A 19,521-nucleotide genomic window follows, 5' to 3' on the forward strand; every position below is an offset into this window, starting at 1 on the left:
TTTAAGTAAATTCCACTGCCAATAGTTTCTTTTAAGTCCAGGTATTTTCTGATTTTGAGTTTATGTGAAACTTTAGCAGATTTAGCTAAACAGCCCACCACAGCTTCCTGCATCGGGGAGTAAACGAATAGGCCTACAACTCCCAGGTATCTCCACGCTCGCCTGGGGACTACAATTTCCAGCAGGCCGCGCGGCGGGCGGGGCGGTCCGCGGCCGTGCCCGCAGGACCCCGGAGCGAGCGCGGGCTGCCCGGCGCGGCGCCCGCAGGACCCCGGCGGCTACCCATGCCGAGGTGAGTCCGCGGGAGCCGCCGCCGCCGCCGCCGCCGCCGCCGCCGCTCGCCCCTCGCCGCCGTCGTCCCGTCCCCGCCGCCGCCTCGCGCGGCCCCGTCGCCGGCCAGGATGCTGGAGGAAGCGGGCGAGGTGCTGGAGAACATGCTGAAGGCGTCGTGCCTGCCGCTCGGCTTCATCGTCTTCCTGCCCGCCGTGCTGCTGCTCGTGGCGCCGCCGCTGCCCGCCGCCGACGCGGCGCACGAGTTCACCGTCTACCGCATGCAGCAGTACGACCTGCAGGGCCAGCCCTACGGTGCGTGGACGCCTCCCCGCCGGCCTCGCGCCCGGGCCCGGCCTCGCCCGCGCGGCCTCCCTCTTCTCGGCCTCCCTCCTGGGCCCGGCCTCCCCCGTCCCGGCCTCCCTCCTGGGCCCGGCCTCACCCGTCCCGGTCTCCCCCGTCCCGGCCTCCCTCCTGGGCCCGGCCTCCCCTGTCCCGGCCTCCCTCCTGGGCCCGGCCTCCCTCATCTCGATCTCCCTCCTCCCGGCCTCCCCCCAAATCCCAGCCTCCCCCAAGCTTGGTCTCTCCCCTCCCGGCCTCCCCCGTCCCAGCCTCCCTCCTGGATCCGGCCTCCCTCCTCCGTCTGGCTTCCCCCTTCCTGCTCTCCCCGCTCTCCGCTCTCCCTCCCCCGGGCTTCGGTCCCCCCTGGCCAGGCAGCCCCCCTTCTGTCAACCTGGTCTCTGCTCCCCGGGCCCCAGGACCTGCCACTCCTGCCTGTCCAGCAGGCGTCCCGCCCACGGGCCTCATTTGGGCGGCCAGACCCTTAACCCAGGCCCCAGGCAAGTGACAGCCTGAGTGCCTGGACCCCTGCTCCGCCCCAGGAACCCACCCGGCTGGCTCCCACAGCCCCCCGCCCTAACGAGGGCTCCTTGCCCGGGACCCAGAGCTCCTGCCTCAGCCCACGCTCCCCCCGCCTTGGAGCCTGGCTCCCCTTTTTCTCCATTCCCAGCTGGCCCAGAGTCTCTCTGCCCCGCGCCCTCCCCTGGACACCCCCTGGGTGGGCTGTCCCACGAGTCAGGCCTGTGCACCCGAGCTGCCACCTTTGGCCTGCTGGCCGTGGACACCCTGCTCGGCCTCTGCCAGGCGGAGCTGCCCCGCCCTACATGGCCCTGGCACCGGGTGCTCTTTGTCCGCCGGCCGTATTCTGCCCCCATCAGGGCTCGAGGGCCCCCCGTCGCTAACACCGTCCTGGCCCCCAGTCCAGGCCCGTCTCCCCAGGCTCCCGGCTCTGCCCGGTCCCAGCTTGTGTGCTGGTTCCTCAGAATTGTCCGCTGAGCCCCCATCCCCCTTCTCAGGCTCCTCGCCTTTGGGCTCCTGGGGTCTTTTGGCCCCCCCGTCTCGTTCCCACTTTGGTGCATGTCTACTCCCTCAGCTCGCCGTCCTCACCCCAGCTCCCCAAACTCCGCCGGCTCCCCTCCCAGGATTTCTCGGTTGTCTGGCCCGGCTCAGGTCCCTTCCCCAGACGCCAGCCCAGATCCTGCTCAGCTGCCTGCTCCCCACCCCTGTCCCCTCGCCTGTCGCCTGTTGAGGTTTTCGTCCCAGTGCCCATGTCATTCTGAATTCCCTTGTTTTCTCCGGAGTGTAGCCATCTCTGGTGTTCCAGAAACTTCTGGCCTCTGGTTTTTGTTCCAGCCTGGTGCCTTAAGTCCTTGCAGGTCAAGGCCTGACCTCCCCTTGAAGGAGCCCCCCTCCCGAGTTCTGGTCCCCCGCATCTCAGAGCCCCGGTTCCCCTGCATTGGCCCCTGTTTTTGGAACTTCCCAGGCCCCGCGGGAGCCCCAGGCTCTGGAGAGGGGTCCGGAGTTCCCTCAGATGCCTCCTCGCCCCAGCGCTACGTCGTTTCTGTTTAGGGCAGTCGTTCTCAACCCAGGGGTCCCTGGGTGATGACTCTGTGGCTGTCACACTGGGGGAGCTCCTGGTATCGAGTGGTGGGTGCTCAGCCCCCACAGCACCTGGGACGGCCCCCGGGGAGGGACCCGGCTGATGTCTGCAGTGCCGGGGGCAGAGAGCCGGGGGTACGGTGGTGGCCTAGACCGGAGACCCCCCGGCCGCAGACGGTGGGAGGGAAGGCCGGGAGCCGCTGGCGCTGCGGGCGCGTTTCCAGGCGTCATCGGGCGTCCTCCTGAGCGGAGGGTCTACGCCAGCGCTGCCCGCTGGGACTTTTTGCGACAACGGACGGGTTCTGTGTGTTCACTGTCCCATACGGGAGCCACCGGCCGTAGGTGGCCATGGACACTTGAGACGTGTCCCGTGCAACGGAGGAAGGGGACTTTTTGCACTGTTTCATTGTAGTAAATCCAAACAGCCACGGGGGACTGGCGGGCGCCGTCCCGGGCAGCCCCGCTCTGGAGCCTCCGTTGGTTTCCCTGAGGAACCCATTGTCCGGGGGGCCCAGACCCTAGAGCTCGACGTGACCCGGTTCTTTCTGCTCAGCCGGCCCGGCTTGCCCGACTCACACTCGGGGCCATGCTCGGAGCCTCCTGTCCCTCGGGCGGCTGTCCTTGGTGGCCTGGACACCCCGTCTCTCCGGGCGGCTCCACGGTGTCCCATGTGCAGCCGACGGGCCCCCTCTCCCTGCACCTGCCCAGGCGCCAGGCTGCGGGCTCCCCATCTCCTCGGGGCAGATCCGGGGAACCCTCTCTCCTCCCCGGCCTCCCTCCTTGCGCTCAGCCGTGCTCCCCTCCCGTCTCCACGTCCTCTGCCCTGACTCTGGGATTCCTCCCCGTTCTTTTTCCTGACGTGTCGCCTCCCCCCTACGCCCTCCTTCCCCATCCCCGTCTTTGTCGCCCCCAGTGAGAAGCCCGGATGCCACCTGCCCTGCGAGGGGGGTCCTGGCCGGTCTGTGACCGCGGGCTCGGGGCGCGCACAGGGCCTGGCGGGACGCCCCGTCTTAGCAGAGGGCAGCTCGCCTGCAGCGTGGGGAGCAGAGGCCCGGCCCAGAGCTCGGGTGAGACCCCTCAGGGAGAAGCTGGCGGGATCACCGGGGCTGGGGGGGCGGCCCCTTGGGGTCCGAGGCCGCGTTGTTTGTTCTGGGGCAGCGGGAGGGCCTGGGGGCCACAGGGAGCCCCGATCTCGCGCTCCTGGCGGCCGGGCCCCCGAGGGCTGGCGACATGCTCCCCTGCGTCGGCACCGCCCTCTGCCCACCCGCTCCCCGCCCAGGCCGCCGGCTCTGGGGCTGCTTTCCCAACTTCCTGTGGCTCCTGTTGAGAAACTCTGGGCAGCCGGGCTGTTGGGAAGGAAAGGGGTGTGCCTGCTGCGGGGCCAGCCGGCCAGGGCGTGACCGCGCCCCTGCATGGGACTCTGGCCCCCGGGGTGACGTGCTGGTCACGGCAGTGGCTCTGTGCCCGCTCACGCCCCCCTCACTTGATGCCACGGCTGAGACAGGCCCCGGGAGGTGGGGCCGCAGCACCGAGCACCCAGCACGCACGGGGCCCCCAGGGCTCCTCCACCGGCCCGGCCCTCCGCCCCCTGTTGTCAGTAAAGCTTTATTGGTGTGGCCATGTGCACCGGTTTCCCAAGCGAAGGCGGAGCGGGTGGTTATGTAGACGGGGGCCGCAGGTGAGAGAGAGGGGCCACTCTCTGGCCCCCAGGAGAGAAGCGTTTGACCCCCGTCCGGGTCTGGTCCTGTTGTGGGAATGGGCAGCTTCCGTCCAGGTGTCCTGTGCCCCTCTTTGCGACTCTGCCTGTCCCAACGTGGGGTGAGGGAGGCCGGGCCAGCTTGGACCCGGAGTTGGCAGAGTGGGGCTGCGCCCTGGGGGTCCTTGGAGTCCGGGGGACCCTGGGGGCTGGTGTCCACCTGGCTCCTCGCTCGGCCCTCCTCCTGGAAGGCGGAGTGCTGGTTCCTGCCCTGTGCACAGTGGGCTTCACAGGTGGCTTCCAAGTCCCCAGCCCCTGGGAGGCAGAGGGCCCCTGGGAGCCAAGGGGGGGGGCGGGGGGGGTGCGGGGCCAGGGCCTCCCCACATTCTCGGCATTTCAAGGGCATCCTGAAGGTCTTTGCTGCCCTCCCAGGGCCCCACCGGCTCCGAAGCAGAGAGGAGGCTGGGTGTGTGGGGCGCAGGCAGGGAGGCGCCCGGCCCACCTGCACTCCCTGGTCCCAGGCCCCAACTCCTGGGACGGCCCTCCGCATTCCCGCCTGGGACACTGGCCCTTCTGTGTTCCTCTGGCCCCTCTCTGTGACCATCCCCCAGGACCCCGCACTTCTCTGCATCACTATTTTGAGCATTCACTACGGGGGTCTCAAACTGGAGGCCCTAGGACCACATCTGGCCCCCAGGCGCGTTAGGGTTGCTTTGCTCGTTTCGTGCCTCTCGGGTCAGCCTGAGGCGTCTGAAACGTTTTGGACTCTGGCAGCTTCGCAGCTGGGTGCAGGTGGTCCTGGTGCTTGGGGGCTGCGTGCGCCCCCTTTCCCACTGTCCACGGGGGCCAGTGTGCCTGTGGGCAGCCACGGAGAAGTCAGTGCCCCTCCGCGGTGCTGCATGGACCATCACCGTGGCCTCTCCCGGCCACCCCTGCCCAGCAGAACCCACGTGGGCGGCAGTGCCTGGGTGCCATGTCCCAGGGGAACCGCTGGCTGCAGGAAAGCTCGCTGTCTGGGCGGGGAAACAGCCTCTCGCCCCCTCCTGGTTCACTGGATCTTTCTGGGCCTCTCAGAAGAGGTGGGAGATGGCGCTTGGTTATAGAGCAGACGTTCCCACCCCAGGTGACTGTCCCCCAGGGGACACAGGGCGACGTCTGGGGACGTCTGTGGGTCTCACACTGGGGGAACTCCTGGCATCAAGTGGGTGAGGCCAAGGATGCTGCTCAAACCCCCCAGTGTCTAGGACGGCCCCCAGAGAGTGAGGGCCTGGGTGTGGAAGGACGTGGAGAGGGCCCACGGGTCTGGGCTCTGGGGGCGTTGGGGAGACGGGGTCCTTCACTGGTCTCCCAGCTGCTGTCCATCGGGAGCCTGGGCCCGGGGTTGCCGTCGGCGCCGGGTTTCTCCTGCTCTGAGCGAGGTGCTGTCCCCGGAGCCCTGGAGCAGGCAGGGAAGCCGATGGCGGGTCCAGGTTCTGGAGGCTGCTGGTCCCCCAGGGAAACGCCCGCTTGGCGGGGAGCCTGGAGGGGAGGAGGGCTGGAGGGCGGGACCTGGAGCCGGGAGGGCAGGCTTGTCGCCTGGGGCTCCCCCTGCTTGGTGACGGGCGGGGTGGGTGCTGGGCGCCCAGCAGCAGGGCGGGCGGGTCGGATGCGGTCAGCCGGCGCCCGGGGAGCCGCGGGGAGTCCCGTGGAGGGCGCGCATGGGAGCCGGCGGTGGGCTTCTAGTCCGGGGTCCCCCGGGCATGTGTGCGACATGGGGGGCTGAGTGGGCCCCGGGCCGCTGTCGGGGGGCTGACGGCTCCGCCCGCTGTGCGACGCGGGAGGAGCTCGTCACGGCGCCCCGTCCCTCGTGGGGGGAGTCGTGCACGTGGGCACATGGGCACGGTCCCCGCGGGTGGCCGCTGAACGGGGACAGCGTCACTTCTGAGGGCTGCCGCCTGGGGTGCAGGGGGGCGGGGCGGGGTGCCCGTGGCCAGGGCCCAGAGCAGGGACAGCCGAGCTGCCTCCCGCCGGGTGGGCGCTGGTGGGGCCCGATTTTCCTGGAGGAGGGTCTTTGCGTCCCCCGGTTCTCAGAAGGCCGGAGACTCCTGGGGTTCGGGGGGCCCTGGGGGACGTGGCCCAGCCTGGGCAGAGGATCCCGAGGCGGTGGTCCCCGGGCGAGGGCCCCGGTGCAGTAGAGCGAGCCCCTGCCCCTCTCTCCCTACCCCGCAGGCACGCGGAACGCAGTGCTCAACACGGAGGCGCGCACCATGGACGCGGACGTGCTGAGCCGCCGCTGCGTGCTCGTGCGCCTGCTGGACTTCTCCTACGAGCGGTACCAGAGGGCCCTGCGCCAGTCGGCCGGCGCCGTGGTCATCATCCTGCCGCGGGCCATGGCCGCCGTGCCCCAGGACGTCATCCGGGTGAGCACCCCCTCGTCCCCCCCCCCGACTGCCGTGGCAGGGAGCTGGCTGTGTGACTGGGGCATGTTGGTTCACCTCTCTGAGCCCTCTCCCGTGGGGACGTGGGAAGGCACCTGTTCCCCTTCCTCAGCGGTCCTTCCGGAGCTGTTCTGCCCCCAGGGGACACTGGGCCATGTCTGGGGACATCTGTGGTTGTCACAGCTCCTGGTATCGAGTGAGCGGGGTCGGGAATGCTGCTCCCCGCACCATACTGCCCAGGACGGCCCCCAGGGAGTGACCCGGCCCCATGTCAGCTGTGCCCGGGGAGGGAGCTGCGTTGCTCCCGAGTCTGATGGGGCCCCTTAGACACGTGGGCGGAGGGTGCTCTTGCCTGGGAGGAGGGTGTGTGTGGGGCGACTCACACCCGCTGTCCTTGCTGGCCTCTGCCGTCAGCCTGGGAAGCCAACAGCCGTCACCCACTAACAGCTGAGGACGTGGTGGCCGGGGGGGCGGGACCGGCCCACAGTGACCCTGGACCTGACCCCAGACCCGGCTGGCTCCAGTGCCCATCCTCTGCCCAGCCTGCTTCCTCCCTGATGGGTCCTGTCCAGGGGGCCCCGTGAGCATCGCCACTCCCCGCCCGTCCCTCTGTCCTGGTCCCCTCCCTGTCCCCCTTCCGCCCCGTCCTCCTCTCCAGCGTGACCCCGGCCTCGTTAACCGGCCTCAGAGCAGGCGTGGTGCCAGGCCCCGGCCTGCCTGCCCACAGGGGACAGCCGGTGGGCTCTGCCCAGGCCAGGAGCCGCCTAACTGTGTGTCTCCCCCGCAGCAATTCATGGAGATCGAGCCCGAGATGCTCGCCATGGAGACCATCGTCCCCGTGTACTTTGCCGTGGAGGATGAGGCCCTGCTCTCCATCTACGAGCAGACGCAGGCCGCCTCCGCCTCCCAGGGCTCAGCCTCGGCCGCCGAAGGTGCGCTCGGGCGGGGTCAGGGTTGCGCCGTGCCACCTCGGGGGTGCTGTCTCAGAGCGAGCATGTGGCGTCCGTCCTCGTCCTTAGCGCTGTGGGTCACAGTCTTGCCCCAGATCTGCAGTGTCGGGCTCGGGCTGGGGGCCGGGACTCTGCATTCGCAGCTGCCACCGCCCGTCCCCTCGCAAACAGAAGCTCGAGCCCCCCGGATTCGAGAGGGGGCCTCGCACCTGCAGCCTCTGAGTGGTTGACGGGAAACGCGGGCGTCTGTCGGATTTTCTCTGTCCGTTGTGCCTGCCGAGTGGGTTCCGGGTGTCACTGTCTTGCCCGAGTCCATCCGAGCGGGTCAGCAGTGTCCTGGGGACAGGAGACCCCGGGTCCTCGCACCCCTGGACAGGGGAGGCTGCAGGGCGCCGGAGTGGGCCACTGTTGGGAGTGAGACGGCGGAAGTGGTGGAGGAAATGCAGCGGGAGGGACCGCCAGCTCCGTCCTCACCCGTGGGGGGCTGCTACGGGAGAGGAGGGAGCACTCAGGGCTGAGGAGAGGACGAGGCGACAGGTTCGCTGACACGGGGACACCCGGCCCAGCTCCTCAGGGACTCGGTTTGGTGAACCGCGGAAGCTGTAAAAAAAAAACAAAAAAAAGGCTCATCCCCCCCAGCCAAGTTGTCAGCTGCGTGGGGCTCTAGCTTGGGGGTTGGCAAACTGCCACCCGTGGGCCACGTGTTCGTGTAAATAAAGCTTCATCGGCACACAGGCAGCGTTCACGTGGGCTTTGGGGCAGCTCTCAGGCTGCACCGGCAGAGGCCAGGGGCTGCAGGAGAGCCGAAAACCCGGACTCTGGCCCTTGACTGGAGGAGGTTGCTGTCCCTGGGCCACATTAAAGTCTTGACAGTGGCCGTCTGTGTGTGGCAGCAGGAGAGTGAATTTAGGGAAGCCCTGCACGTCCAGTTAGAGCGGAAGGGAAGGGATCTTCTACTTGGTGGAATATTATGCAGTCGTTAAAAACGTTTTGGGGGTAGAATTTTATTTTTATTTTCTTTGTCCTTCCCAAAGCTCCTGTACGTGGTTGTATATTCCAGTGGTGGGTCCTTGTTCTTCTCTGTGGGCCGCCCCCACAGCACAGCTGTTGGCAGACGGGTCGTTTGGTTCCCCACCTGAGAACCAAACCTGGGCGGCCGCAGCGGAGGGCGCCCGCCTTAAACGGCTGGGTCCCCAGGGCTGGCTCTGGGGCAGGCTTTTTGGTAGCATGGGAAAGTGCTTATCTTGCATTGGTTAGTGGGGAGAACGGATGTAAAACCAGAAATATTAACCACAACTGTCTTTGTTAGAAGAGCTTATTTTAGAGTATGTGAAAGTTCAGGAGAAGTTGTGGAAACACTGCAGGGCCCCCGCGGGGCGCCCCCAGCCTGTTCCCCTGCTGATGGCGTCTCCATGCCCATCACGACCGCATCTTGAAACGCGTCCACGACAGATGCGCACTCGCGCTGGGGAGAACTCACGGCGTCATAGGGCAGCCCCTGGCCCCACCTGAAAACGTATCGTTCTCCGTGGACGATGTACTCACACCGAGTTGGGGTCACTGGGGGGCGCGCCTGCTCGCCAGCAGACGGGTCACAAAGCTGCGGGTGCTCACGCCATTCGGGCTTTCGGGGCTGGGCTGCAGGCTCGTGGGCCGTCAGGGGGAGACTCCCGTTTCTGGGTCACCGCCAGGGTGACCGCCTTGTCGTCCCTGTGCTGGATGGGTCCTTGGGCGCTGGCCTGAGGGCGCCCCCCCAAGTCCACTCATGGCATTATGTTCCAGTCCGTGTGGTCAGCTGTGCACACGACCCTGCTTACGCGGAAGCCCTGGGTTCTGGGGTGTCGGGGTGACCAGGGCGCCGGCTCGGATGCGGGACCCCTGGACTCAGGCTGACCCTCCCCCTCCCGCCCCCAGTGCTGCTCCACACGGCCACCGCCAACGGCTTCCAGATGGTCACCAGCGGGGTCCAGAGCAAGGCCGTGAGCGACTGGCTCATCACCAGTGTGGAGGTGAGTGCCGGGCCCTGCCCGCCGCGCCCAGACTCCGCGAGCTCGCCTCTCTGGCCGGTCCCCACTGCAGGGGGCCTCAGATAGGGAAGCTGGGCCATGTTGAGGGGAGAGGTGGGACACCCCCCGGCCCCCTGCCTGCCTCCCGAGTGCCATCGCGAGCCCCCACTGTGCCGCCACCTCAGGGCCTTTGCACGGGCCATCCCTGCTGCCCAGCTCTCCCTGCAGGCCCAGGGTGGCCAGCCCCATCTCGGCACGGCACACCCCCTCCAGCCCTGCGTCCTCAGAACTCTCTGGGGCCGCTCTCCCCCCTGTACGGAGCTGAGCTGAGCTGAGCTGGGAGAGCTGAGCTCTCGGTCTCCAGGTAGCTGATTAAAGCAACACCCCAGACACAGAGGAGTCTGGCCCTTACTCCGCCCCGCGCTGGTGTGAGCGAGCGTCTGGGCCAGACGCCGGCTCCCCGGTCCGGTCTCCTCTCCTCAAGGGTCCTCCATGGGGTTGTCTGCTGTGCGGGGTGCCCGGACCAAAGGCTGCAGAGCGGGGGTGTTCAGGGTCCCCTCTTGCCTCAGGAGGCCACAGAGAAGGGACCAGGGATGAGGAACGCAGATACAGTAAGAGTGTGGCAGCCAGGGCGGGTCCTTGACGGTGGCTCCCCCAGAGCCTGCATGTCCCAGGTCGGGAGTGGCGGTGGCTCCCCGTGAGGCCCCAGGCGAGGCCTTGTCACTGTCCGCGGTCGTTAGTCTGGCCCGGACTCGTCAGCCGGCGCCCCGGCCCCTCCCGGCTTCACTCTCCCGAGCGGTCGTCACCTTGTGGCACATTTGGGACCCGCGTGTTGCTTCCCCGTCGGCCTGAGCACCATGTGCGCTGAGCATGTTCATCTTGGCCCCTCTTGCGTCCTTGGAGCCCAGCCCGGTGCCCGGCACACAGCAGGCCCTCGGTGAGCGCTTGTGGCCGAGATGCCAGTCCCCCAGCCAGCCCCCTGCTTGGGCCAGGCAGCACCTTCAGCATTCACTGGCACCTGTGGGCCCTGGTCCCCGGGGCTTAGAGCAGATGGGGCGGGGCTGCCCCACCGCCCCCGGTGTCCGGGTGTGGCTCGGGTGGAAGGCGGAGGCGCCACACTCAGAGCCCCTCACCTCCAGGGGTGAGGGGGTACTCTCTGGGCCGTGCCTACCCTTGAGCGCCGTTCGAGCCCCGCCGCCCCTCCCTCGCCGAGCTTGTCCCCGTGGAGAGGTCTGGGGGCGACAGGCGGGCACTCAGAGCAAACAGCCAGGGAGTACTCTGCCGGGGCGGTGGGCGCCATCCCCACGGCACCCCTCCCAGGTTTGTGGGGCCTCGGGTGCGTCCTGGCTGGGTGCAGGGGTTGGGGGAGCAGGGTTCTGGGGGGTGGACAGGCCACCTCGGTGCGGGGGCTGCAGCAGCGTCCAGCGGCGGGGCGACAATAGGGCGAACTCGGTTTTACCGTCACGGTTGCCTGGGCAGAGGAAGCGCGCTGGCCACGTCTTGGCTGTCAGGCTCCGGGGGCTCAGGCAGGGCTGCAGGGGGTCCACTTTGCCAGCAGACGGAGCCCCCGAGGGTCTGGAGGGCCCTTCTGGCCATTTGGGGTCTGTTCCCACCTGCCGGCCCAGCTGCCCCGGCCTTTCGTTCTGGAAACATCTGTGCGGCCGTGAGCTGGGCACCATCCCTGTCACTCCCGTGGGAGGCGGGATGGGGAGGAGGCAGGGGCTGGGCTTCCCCTGCTCCCCGAGCCCCAGACTTGTCCTGAGTTGTTGTGACGAGGACCGCGTGGCCCAGAGCCAGAACGCTGCCCCTGCGGGTGGGGTGGCGCTCACAGCGTGTCTCTGCAGGGCCGGCTCACCGGGCTCGGCGGAGAGGAGCTCCCCACCATCGTCCTCGTGGCCCACTACGACGCCTTCGGAGTGGCCCCCGTACGTATGTGTCCCCAGAGGGGTGCCCATGGGCTGGGTGTCCTCGGGCAGATGACACGGAGGGTGAGTGGGGCAGGGCGCGTGGTCGGGCCAGGATTCAAGCTCAGGGGGCTGTGTTGGGTTCCCCGGACCACCCCCGGGAGTGGGGACCCCAGGACTCAGCCATGGTCGTCCGCACGGCCGTGGTTTATGCAGAGAAAGGACATGAGTCAAAATGAGCAGAGGGAAGGGCATGTGGGACGGGGGCGAGAGACCAGGCAGAAGCTTCAAGAGTCCTCTCCCAGGGGAGTCCCACAGGATGTGCCTCATGCCCCCAAACCAGACATGACAGTGCGTGTGAGGGGCCGTCCCCAGGGCTTGGAGACCAGGACGGGGTTCTCGGGGGGCGGGTGCAGGGCGTCTGCCCGGCATGGACGGGGTTCTGGGCGCGGGAGGAGAGCAGAGCTCGGCCAACCCCGTGTCTCACAGACAGCTGAGGGCTGGGAGCCTGGGCAGCGCGGGCGGCTGGCCCTGAGTCTAGGTCCAGGGCCACCGGCGGCCAGCCTGGCGAGCCTGCCTCTCTGAGGACGTGGCCTCAGGCCCACTCAGCTGCCCCCAGGCTGCACTCTCGGAGCCCACAGCGAGGTCCGGCTCCTGCAGAGGGTCCGTGAGCCGACGCCCGGCTCCCTCCGCAAGAGTCCTGCTCTCAGCGACAAACCAGCGGGACCGAGCAGGCTGCCGCCATTGGGGCGCTGTCAGGCTGGGGCCCGAGCAGAGGAGCCACCCCAGCTGCGCGCTGCACACGTAGGCTGGGCCACGATGGGCGACTGTCCAGAGCGGGCGGTGCTGTGGCGCGGACGCGGGTGACCGCCGGCCTCTCTCCCGCCCCGCAGTGGCTGTCACACGGCGCGGATTCCAACGGGAGCGGCATCTCCGTGCTGCTGGAGCTCGCCCGCCTCTTTTCCCGCCTCTACACGTACAAGCGCACCCACGCTGCGTATGTGCCGCCCAGGCCTCGCCCGGCTCGGGCACAGTCACGCGCGGTCCCCGAGTCTGACCCGGGAAGGACACTGTGCATTGAGGGGTCAGGGGGCCAGGCCTGGAGCTGAGCCCCTCCCAGATCCCGCCCCAAGGGGACACCAGACCACGTGTGGGGACATCAGTGGTTGTCACGCTGGGTGTGTCCTGGCGCTGAGTGGGTGGGGCCAGGGTGCTGTTTCATCTCCCACAGGGAGGGGCCCACCAGATGTCCACGTTGGGGCTGGGGGTGCCCTGCGCTCAGGGCTGGTCAGGATTTTGTCCCTGGGGGGGATGCCCCTCCTTGTGGGGACGAGCTGACGCCCCCGCCCCGCCCCCAGGTACAACCTGCTTTTCTTCGCTTCCGGAGGGGGCAAGTTTAACTACCAGGGCACCAAGCGCTGGCTGGAAGACAACCTGGACCACACAGGTGAGGCGGGCGGCCCTGCCGGCCGGGCGTGGGGGGTCAGGGCCCCGGGGCGGGGGCCCGATCCTCGTCCCCCGACCTCCCCAGCTCTCGCTGCCCCGCAGATTCCAGCCTGCTGCAGGACAACGTGGCCTTCGTCCTCTGCCTGGACACCGTGGGCCGAGGGGACAGCCTGCACCTGCACGTGTCCAAGCCGCCCCGGGAGGGGACGCTGCAGCACGCCTTCCTGCGGGAGCTCGAGACGGTGGGGCCTGAGGGCGGCCCGGCACAGGCGGCGGGCTTGGGGGTTACAGGTCACCAGGGGGGCCGGGCCCCCGCCTCCCTTTAGTGGGGGTTCACGTCCACCAGGCAGCAGACCAGGCCCTTTGCGGACCCTGGGGCCCTGCGGCGGCCTCTCCCCCTTTTCTAGACCCAGGAAGTCGGGGGAGGGACCTGGGACCCTCCTGGCACCCAAGGCCCCATGAGCACTGGCCAAGTGGCGGGGCCGGGACCCGGGTGCAGGCCGCCAGCTGATGCACCGCCCCGCCCCACGCAGGTGGCGGCCCACCAGTTCCCCGAGGTGCGCTTCTCCATGGTGCACAAGAAGATCAACCTGGCGGAGGACATGCTGGCCTGGGAGCACGAGCGCTTCGCCATCCGCCGGCTGCCCGCCTTCACCCTGTCCCACCTGGAGAGCCACCGCGGCGGCCAGCGCAGCAGCATCATGGACGTGCGGTGAGCGCCGCCCGGCTGCCCCAGGCCCTGCGAACCCGCCACATTCTAGAATGTTCTTTGCAGAGTAGATGCAGGCACCTGGAGGGAAGGAACCTGCCTTGGGGAGGAGGGGAAAGGGCCCGTGCCAGCCTGGCAGCACGAGGAACAGAAAGGAGGGCAGCTCGCCTGAGCCAGGGGAGGGGGGGCTGGGTCAGGTTATGACCTCCCTGTTACGGGGACAAAGAGGACAGAGTGACCCTCCACATGACTCCCGGGCCCTGGACACCTCAGTCCACTCTGCTGTTCGGACATCGTGGCTCCTGCCCCTGGACCTTTGCACAGCCGCCATGTCTCCCTGGTCCCTCACACCCCCTCAGGGAGCCCTGCTCCCTGCCCTTTTCCGCTTGCTCTCTGTGACCCTGGGCACCTCTGGCTTCTGCCATTTCATGAGCTGACGTCTCATCTGTCTGCTCGGCTGCCACATCAGCCCTCAGCTGGGCGGGGTTTTGTGGCGGGACTGGCTGCCATGTCTGGGCTGGCTCACTCACTGGCCAGCCTTGGGCAGCGCCCAGCTCCTGGACACGTGTCTGCGTGGGGCTGAGAAGGTGGTCCTGGAGGGGCCTGGCCTGGAGACGGGCGAGGCCCAGAGAGAGAGCAGGCCCGGCCAGTCCTGGGGCCTCGGGGAGCTTCCTGGGGGCTTCGTGGAGGAGGCGGTGCTGGCACCAAGGGGGTGAGCCGGGAGGAGGCGTTCCAGGGCTGAGGGCACCAGAGCAAAGCAGAGTTGGCAGGAAGGAGGCACGGGGCCTGGAGGGCGAGCTGGGCCCCCCTCTACCCTCCGTGCCCCCTCGGGAGCCCCTGTCCCCCACGCCTGCTGGCATCAGAGACGTTTGGCTCCCAAAGTTCCTCTTTATGGGTGTGTGTGTGGCCGGCAATCCTGGTGTCCCTTGGCTCGTGGCCACGTCACCCCCACCTGTGCCTGTCGTCACAGGGCCGTCTCCCTGCGTGCGTCCGTGTCAGCTGTCCCTCTTAGAAGGAAGCGGCCACTGGACTGGGGCCCCCGCTCCAGTGTGGCCTCGTCTCCACCGGTCACGGCCGCAGAGGCCCCACTTCCACATGAGCTCGCGGTCCTGGGTCCTGGGGGGCGTCAAAGTGGGGGGTATGTGTATGCGTATATGTATATACGGGTTTTTTCCCCAATTCTGCCCTCGCAGGTCCCGGGTCGACTCTAAAACCCTGACGCGCAACACGAGGCTCATCGCCGAGGCCCTGACGCGGGTCATCTACAACCTGACGGAGAAGGTGAGCCCCCGCGTCCCCCGTGAGTGACCCCTGCCCCCCCTGCGGCCCACACTCAGGCCGTCCCCTCGCTCTCCGCAGGGCACGCCCCCCGACATGCCGGTCTTCACGGAGCAGATGGTAACGGCGGGCCGGGCGGGCGGCGGCGGGCGGGGGCCGGGGCGGCGGGCGGGCCGGTGACGGCTGCCGCGTCCCCGCAGCAGATCCAGCAGGAGCAGCTGGACTCGGTGATGGACTGGCTCACCGAGCAGCCGCGGGCCGCGCAGCTGGTGGACAAGGACGGCCCGTTCCTCAGCACGCTGGAGCATTACCTGAGCCGCTACCTGAAGGAGGTGAAGCCGCACCACGTCAGGGCCGACAAGCGGTGAGCCCGGGGGCGGCTTCCGGGGTCTCCCCGGCGCCAGAGCCAGCGCGCGGAAGTCCTGGACGGAAGTAGAAAGTCCGGGCGCCGGTTACACTCGAGTCCCAGACGAACAGCAGACCGTGTCTTAGCATAAGTCTATCCCTCAGGGCACCCGAGGCCCCGCGTGTCTCCCTCCTGACTCTTGATCCTCTCGGGAGACTGAGCACTCGGGCAGAAGAAGAAACCGAGGCTCAGAGTGGACCCCCAGGCGTGGGGCTGGGCTCTCTGACTCCCGGGCCGTGGTTGCCCTCCCTCTATAGAAGTCCTTCCCCTAACAGTAGAATTTCCGCAGTCAGCGTGTTTCACGTTTACAGAGTACGTTCTGAGCCCCCCAAAAAGTAATAGGAAAGATGTTGCTTCCCAGTGAAGGACGGCTCTTCCCCCGGAGGGACAGCCTCCCGCGGACACACACGGGCGCTCCCTCCCGGGTCCCCGGGCGGGCAGAACCTGCGGGTGGCCGGTGTCTGGGGGCCCCGGGCCATGTGCGGCCGTCGGGTGAGCCCCCTGAGAGAGCGCTCTCCCCCCAGGGACCCTGAGTTCGTCTTCTACGACCAGCTGAAGCAGGTCATGAACGCCTACAGGTGAGCCGCCCGGGGCCAGGAGCCCACGGCGCCCCGTGACCACCCGGGGGGCTGCGGCCGTGCCCCCCTCACCCCGCCGGCCCCCTCTCCCCAGGGTCAAGCCGGCCATCTTTGACCTCCTCCTGGCCGTGTGCATCGGCGCCTACCTCGGCATGGCCTACACGGCGGTCCAGGTGAGCAGGCGGGGGCCGGGCCCGGGGCCCTGGGGTCCTGGGGTCCTGCTCACGGGGCGGCCCGGCCTCACTCGCGCCCTCCCGCCGCCCCCAGCACTTCGACCTGCTGTACAGAACGGTGCAGAGGCTGCTGCTGAAGGCCAAGACGCAGTGACCTGCCACCCGCGCCCCTGCCCCGTGGCCGCCCCGCGCTGGCCGTGTGCTCGAGGACCCGGGCTCCTTCCTCTTGGTGTCTCTCGGACTCATTCGGAGCAGCTTTGGCCGCATCCCGGGGTCAGGCCTCGGACTCGGGGACACGCCTGGAGCCGGCCACGACCCTCAGGGCCACCAAGCCCGCCACGACAGGACATGCGCCCCGGCAGCCTCGGTGGCACTCCGCCCGCGGTGCTGAGCGGGGACTGCGGGCCCCGGGCTCGGGCCACCCTGCGCGCTGCTCCGCGTCCCGCCAGCGGTTCAGATGCTCGCCTCCCTCGTGTGTGAAGCCGCCGCCGCGCCAGCCATGGGGGCTCCGGTCCCCACCCCTCGCTCGGAGGCCCGCTCCGGGCGGCCCGGGGACGCGGCTCCCTGCTCCCCGGCCGTCTTCCCTCCTCTGACCCCCGACCCGGTCCTCCGGGCTGTCCCCGCGCTCGGCCTGGGCCCTGGGGCCGGAGGGGCCCCTCCCTGGCCGCTGCTCTCCCGGCTGCCGGGCCTGGTTCCTCATCTGGGAGCGGGGGCTGCGTCCCGGGAGCCGTCCGGGCTGGGGGTCGAGCGAGAGTGTCTGCCGGAGGGTCGCGCCCGTGGGCCATGGGGAGGTCTGGGCCCGACCCCTCACCCAGGCGCCTGGTGGGCGTGGGGGAGGGAGCGGGGCCTCCAGGGCCGCCGACCTCAGGGAGCCGGGGAACCGGATCGCTAGCAATATGAGCCGCGCAGGGTGAGGGCTGGGGGTCTCGGCGTCGCTGACCCCCAGGGGCCCAGCCCTCCGCCTCCCCCTCGCCCCCCGTCCTGCGGCCTCCCAGGCCAGGGGCTTCCCTCGTCCTCGGCCCCCTTCTCCGCCCTGCTGTGTGCCCGTCCCCCCAGCACCGGTGACCCAGAGGGGCCGGCGGTGAGCGTCCCCCCCGGCGGTCGGCAGGCCCCTGGCCGCCCCGAGCTCAGGCTGCAGTGGGACGATCAGAAATAAAGCCATATCGAAAGATCGGCCTGGCGTGTCCTGTGCGGGCTCCTGGGGCTCGGTCCCCACGTTGGCGGTGGCCTGGGGGCCTCGGGAAGAATGGGGTCCCTTGTGCCCGGTGCCCGACACCCGGGCCCTGCGTGGTCCCCCCAGTTCTCTCAGTCATTCGACAAACACTCTGAGCATGCGTGTGTCGGGCTCTGAGACGCTGAGGGTCCGGCCGGGGACAGTACCTGCCCTCGGGAGCTTGTGCTCTGGGGGCGGGGCGGACAGACAGACTGCAGGCTTAGCGGTCTGCGCTTCGGGCGGGGAGGAAGCGTCGAGGGAGGTCGGAGCGCTGGGGCTGCGGCTCAGGGGCATCGGGAGCGGGGCGAGAGACTGTGGGGTCTCCCCCAGAATGGAGGGGAGCCCGGGGGCTGCGGGCGGAGGCGGCGGCCCTGACTCGGGGCTCCGGGCGCCCTCTGGCGGCGGCCGCGGGGAGGGCGGACGGGGCCGGGAGGAGGGGCCGGCGCTGGTCCCGGGGCGATGGGGACCAGGCGGAGGCCGGGGAGGGAGGAGCGCCCGGGTCCCCGAGGGCAGGGCCTGGGCTCCGGGCCGGGCAGGCGCCTCTGAGCCCCGCGCGGGGGCTGCACCCGAGGGCGCGCTGCTGGGGGTCCCCCGAGCGAGGCCACGTGCCAGGGCGCCGGCGCCGCCTCCGCTCCCCGACTCGGGCGGCACCCCGCATGTCGAGGGACGTGCCCGAATGTTCCCTCTTGACGCAAAAAGGTCTATCCGCCGAGACCCCTCTGCAGGATGGCGCGTCGCGGGCGGTGTCGCATCCCACGTGTCCGGCGTGGGGGGCGAGGACACCCGTGCCCGCCGTGGCGCCTGCAAAATAGGATTCGCGTGTAAATCTTACTATTTCTCTTTCTGAGCATCCCTCTGCAGGCAGGACGGGCGTGAAGTGCGCGGTGTCACGTGCGCGCCCGCGAGGCCATCACCGTGCGAGGTGGTGCGCGTGCGCGTCGCTCTCGGTCCTCTCCTCGCTCCCCTTTGCCCCCCTCCCTGTGCCTTCCTTGTCCCCAGGCGACCGCTGGTCACGTCACGACAGATTAGTCTCATTCGACGGAGCCCACCAATATTTGCCCCCCTGCCCTGTGCCGGGGGCCGTGCTGGGCTCGGGGAGCCACTGCCAACCGGACACCCTGTTGCGGCCCCCCTGGGGCTCACAGTCCACAGGGCAAGACGGGTCACAGGCAAAAATAACCCAGGTGGACAGTGAGGGCTCCCCGAGGAGAGGGCTTTGAGTGGAATGGGGATGACAAGGAGGATCAAGCCATGTGGAAATCCGAGATAGTGGTCCAGGCAGAAGGCACAGCCTGTGCAAAGGCCCTGGGGCAGGCCGGGCCTGGCGTGTTGGAGGAGCAGTGAGGAGGCCGGAGAGGCTGGAGCAGAGGGAGGGCCCTGGGGAGGCGTTTCATTTTGCTCTCAGTGCCATGGGGAACTGTGGGGAGGGGGCGGGCAGGGAGAAGAGGGTCGTGACCTGACCTGCATTTGGAAAGGTCACCGGGTCCCGGAGGACGGTTATGAAGATGAAAGAAGAGAAGGCCGCCCGGGCCAGCCGCACGAGGCTCATTCCGTGGGCTCCCTGGGTGCCCGAGAGCCTCACCTCAGGTCCCTGTCAACCCTGGGTGGCGGCAAACGATTTGGGCAAAGGCAGCCTCCACCGAGGGCAGTACGTCCTCCGTGGGGACCCCAGACGGGTTGCGTCCAGTGTCTTTGATCTCTTCCTGGGGTTCTTTGTCTTCAGACCATAAGTCACAGCGAACGTCCCTAGGAAGCACCCCAGTGTCTCCCCCGTCTGCACAGAGCCACTCTCTGCTGCGTCCCTTTTTCTCTTTAAAATTGTTGCCGTGCCCGGTTAGGAGCACGGACGGTGTCCAGCGCTGTTTTGTGGACGCACGTACATGGCGCCTGCTGTCCTCTTGCGCTGACCCTTGTGTATTTCTCACACACGCACACACACTCCTGTTCACTGCTGCGTAGTATTCCGTCCTCAGAAGGTACTCGACTTACTGTCCCAGTACCCTGCTGGCGGACACACAGCTTGTGGCCGGCTTCCTGCCATCACACACCTTCGAGGAGCACCCGGAAGGAGCGTGTTTACCGAATGCTCTCCGGCAGACAGAGGCCAGGGTGACCGGCCCGCTGCTTGGCTTTATAAATAAAGTTTTATTGACACGTGGCCCCGCCCACTGGCTTCCCTCCCGCCCGGGCGCCCCCGGGAGGAATGTGCAGCCCCGTCTACACTCTGGTTTTAATCAGCCTTTTGACCCACGGAAGGTCCAGAGAGAAGCGACCAGGGGACGCTCGCCGAGTGATGCTTAGAGGAGATGTGGCCCCGAGGGGCTGTGGGGGTTCCTCCACCAGCGGCCCAGGACGTCTGCACGGGGCGCCTTTCATCCACGCCGGGCGCCTGCCGGGGACCAGAGACCCCAGGGCCGAGGGCCGAGAGAGCCGTGCTCGCAGCCGGAATCTAAGACAGATGCCAGCAGCGTCCTTCACAGTCCAGAACATTCTGGATCATGCACTGCATTCTGGGTCCCATCTCTGGCCTCGTGCGC

General features: G+C 68.5%; 1 protein-coding gene across 4 annotated transcripts; it reads left to right on the forward strand.

The window, feature by feature from the left end:
- Positions 1–201: 201 nt before the first annotated feature.
- NCLN (nicalin) lies at positions 202–16,940 on the forward strand. 4 transcript variants are annotated; one of them, XM_070622512.1, is made up of 16 exons: positions 202–585; positions 3,122–3,275; positions 6,113–6,303; positions 7,109–7,253; positions 9,186–9,280; positions 11,122–11,202; positions 12,075–12,178; positions 12,540–12,628; positions 12,730–12,869; positions 13,161–13,339; positions 14,530–14,617; positions 14,696–14,734; positions 14,815–14,978; positions 15,545–15,598; positions 15,693–15,771; positions 15,866–16,940. In XM_070622512.1, the coding sequence occupies exons 2-16, from the start codon at positions 3,134–3,136 to the stop codon at positions 15,923–15,925; spliced, it is 1,650 nt and encodes a 549-aa protein (XP_070478613.1). In that variant the 5' UTR covers positions 202–585; positions 3,122–3,133; the 3' UTR covers positions 15,926–16,940. The 4 variants fall into 4 exon arrangements, with proteins under 4 accessions (XP_070478613.1, XP_070478611.1, XP_070478612.1 ...); XM_070622513.1 differs by having other exon boundaries at positions 243–585; positions 14,818–14,978; XM_070622510.1 differs by lacking the exon at positions 3,122–3,275 and having other exon boundaries at positions 210–585.
- Positions 16,941–19,521: the final 2,581 nt, after the last annotated feature.

The sequence above is a fragment of the Equus przewalskii genome, chromosome 6 (assembly GCF_037783145.1).
Source record: "Equus przewalskii isolate Varuska chromosome 6, EquPr2, whole genome shotgun sequence".
NCBI classification, from domain to species: domain Eukaryota; kingdom Metazoa; phylum Chordata; class Mammalia; order Perissodactyla; family Equidae; genus Equus; species Equus przewalskii.

Coding starts and splice junctions, on each gene's coding strand:
- NCLN (XM_070622510.1), top strand. CDS start 402: ATGCTGGAGGAAGCGGGCGAGGTGCTGGAGAACATGCTGAAGGCGTCG. Junction 14,735..14,814: donor CGGTCTTCACGGAGCAGATG/GTAACGGCGGGC, acceptor GCGTCCCCGCAG/CAGATCCAGCAGGAGCAGCT. Junction 14,979..15,544: donor CACGTCAGGGCCGACAAGCG/GTGAGCCCGGGG, acceptor CTCTCCCCCCAG/GGACCCTGAGTTCGTCTTCT.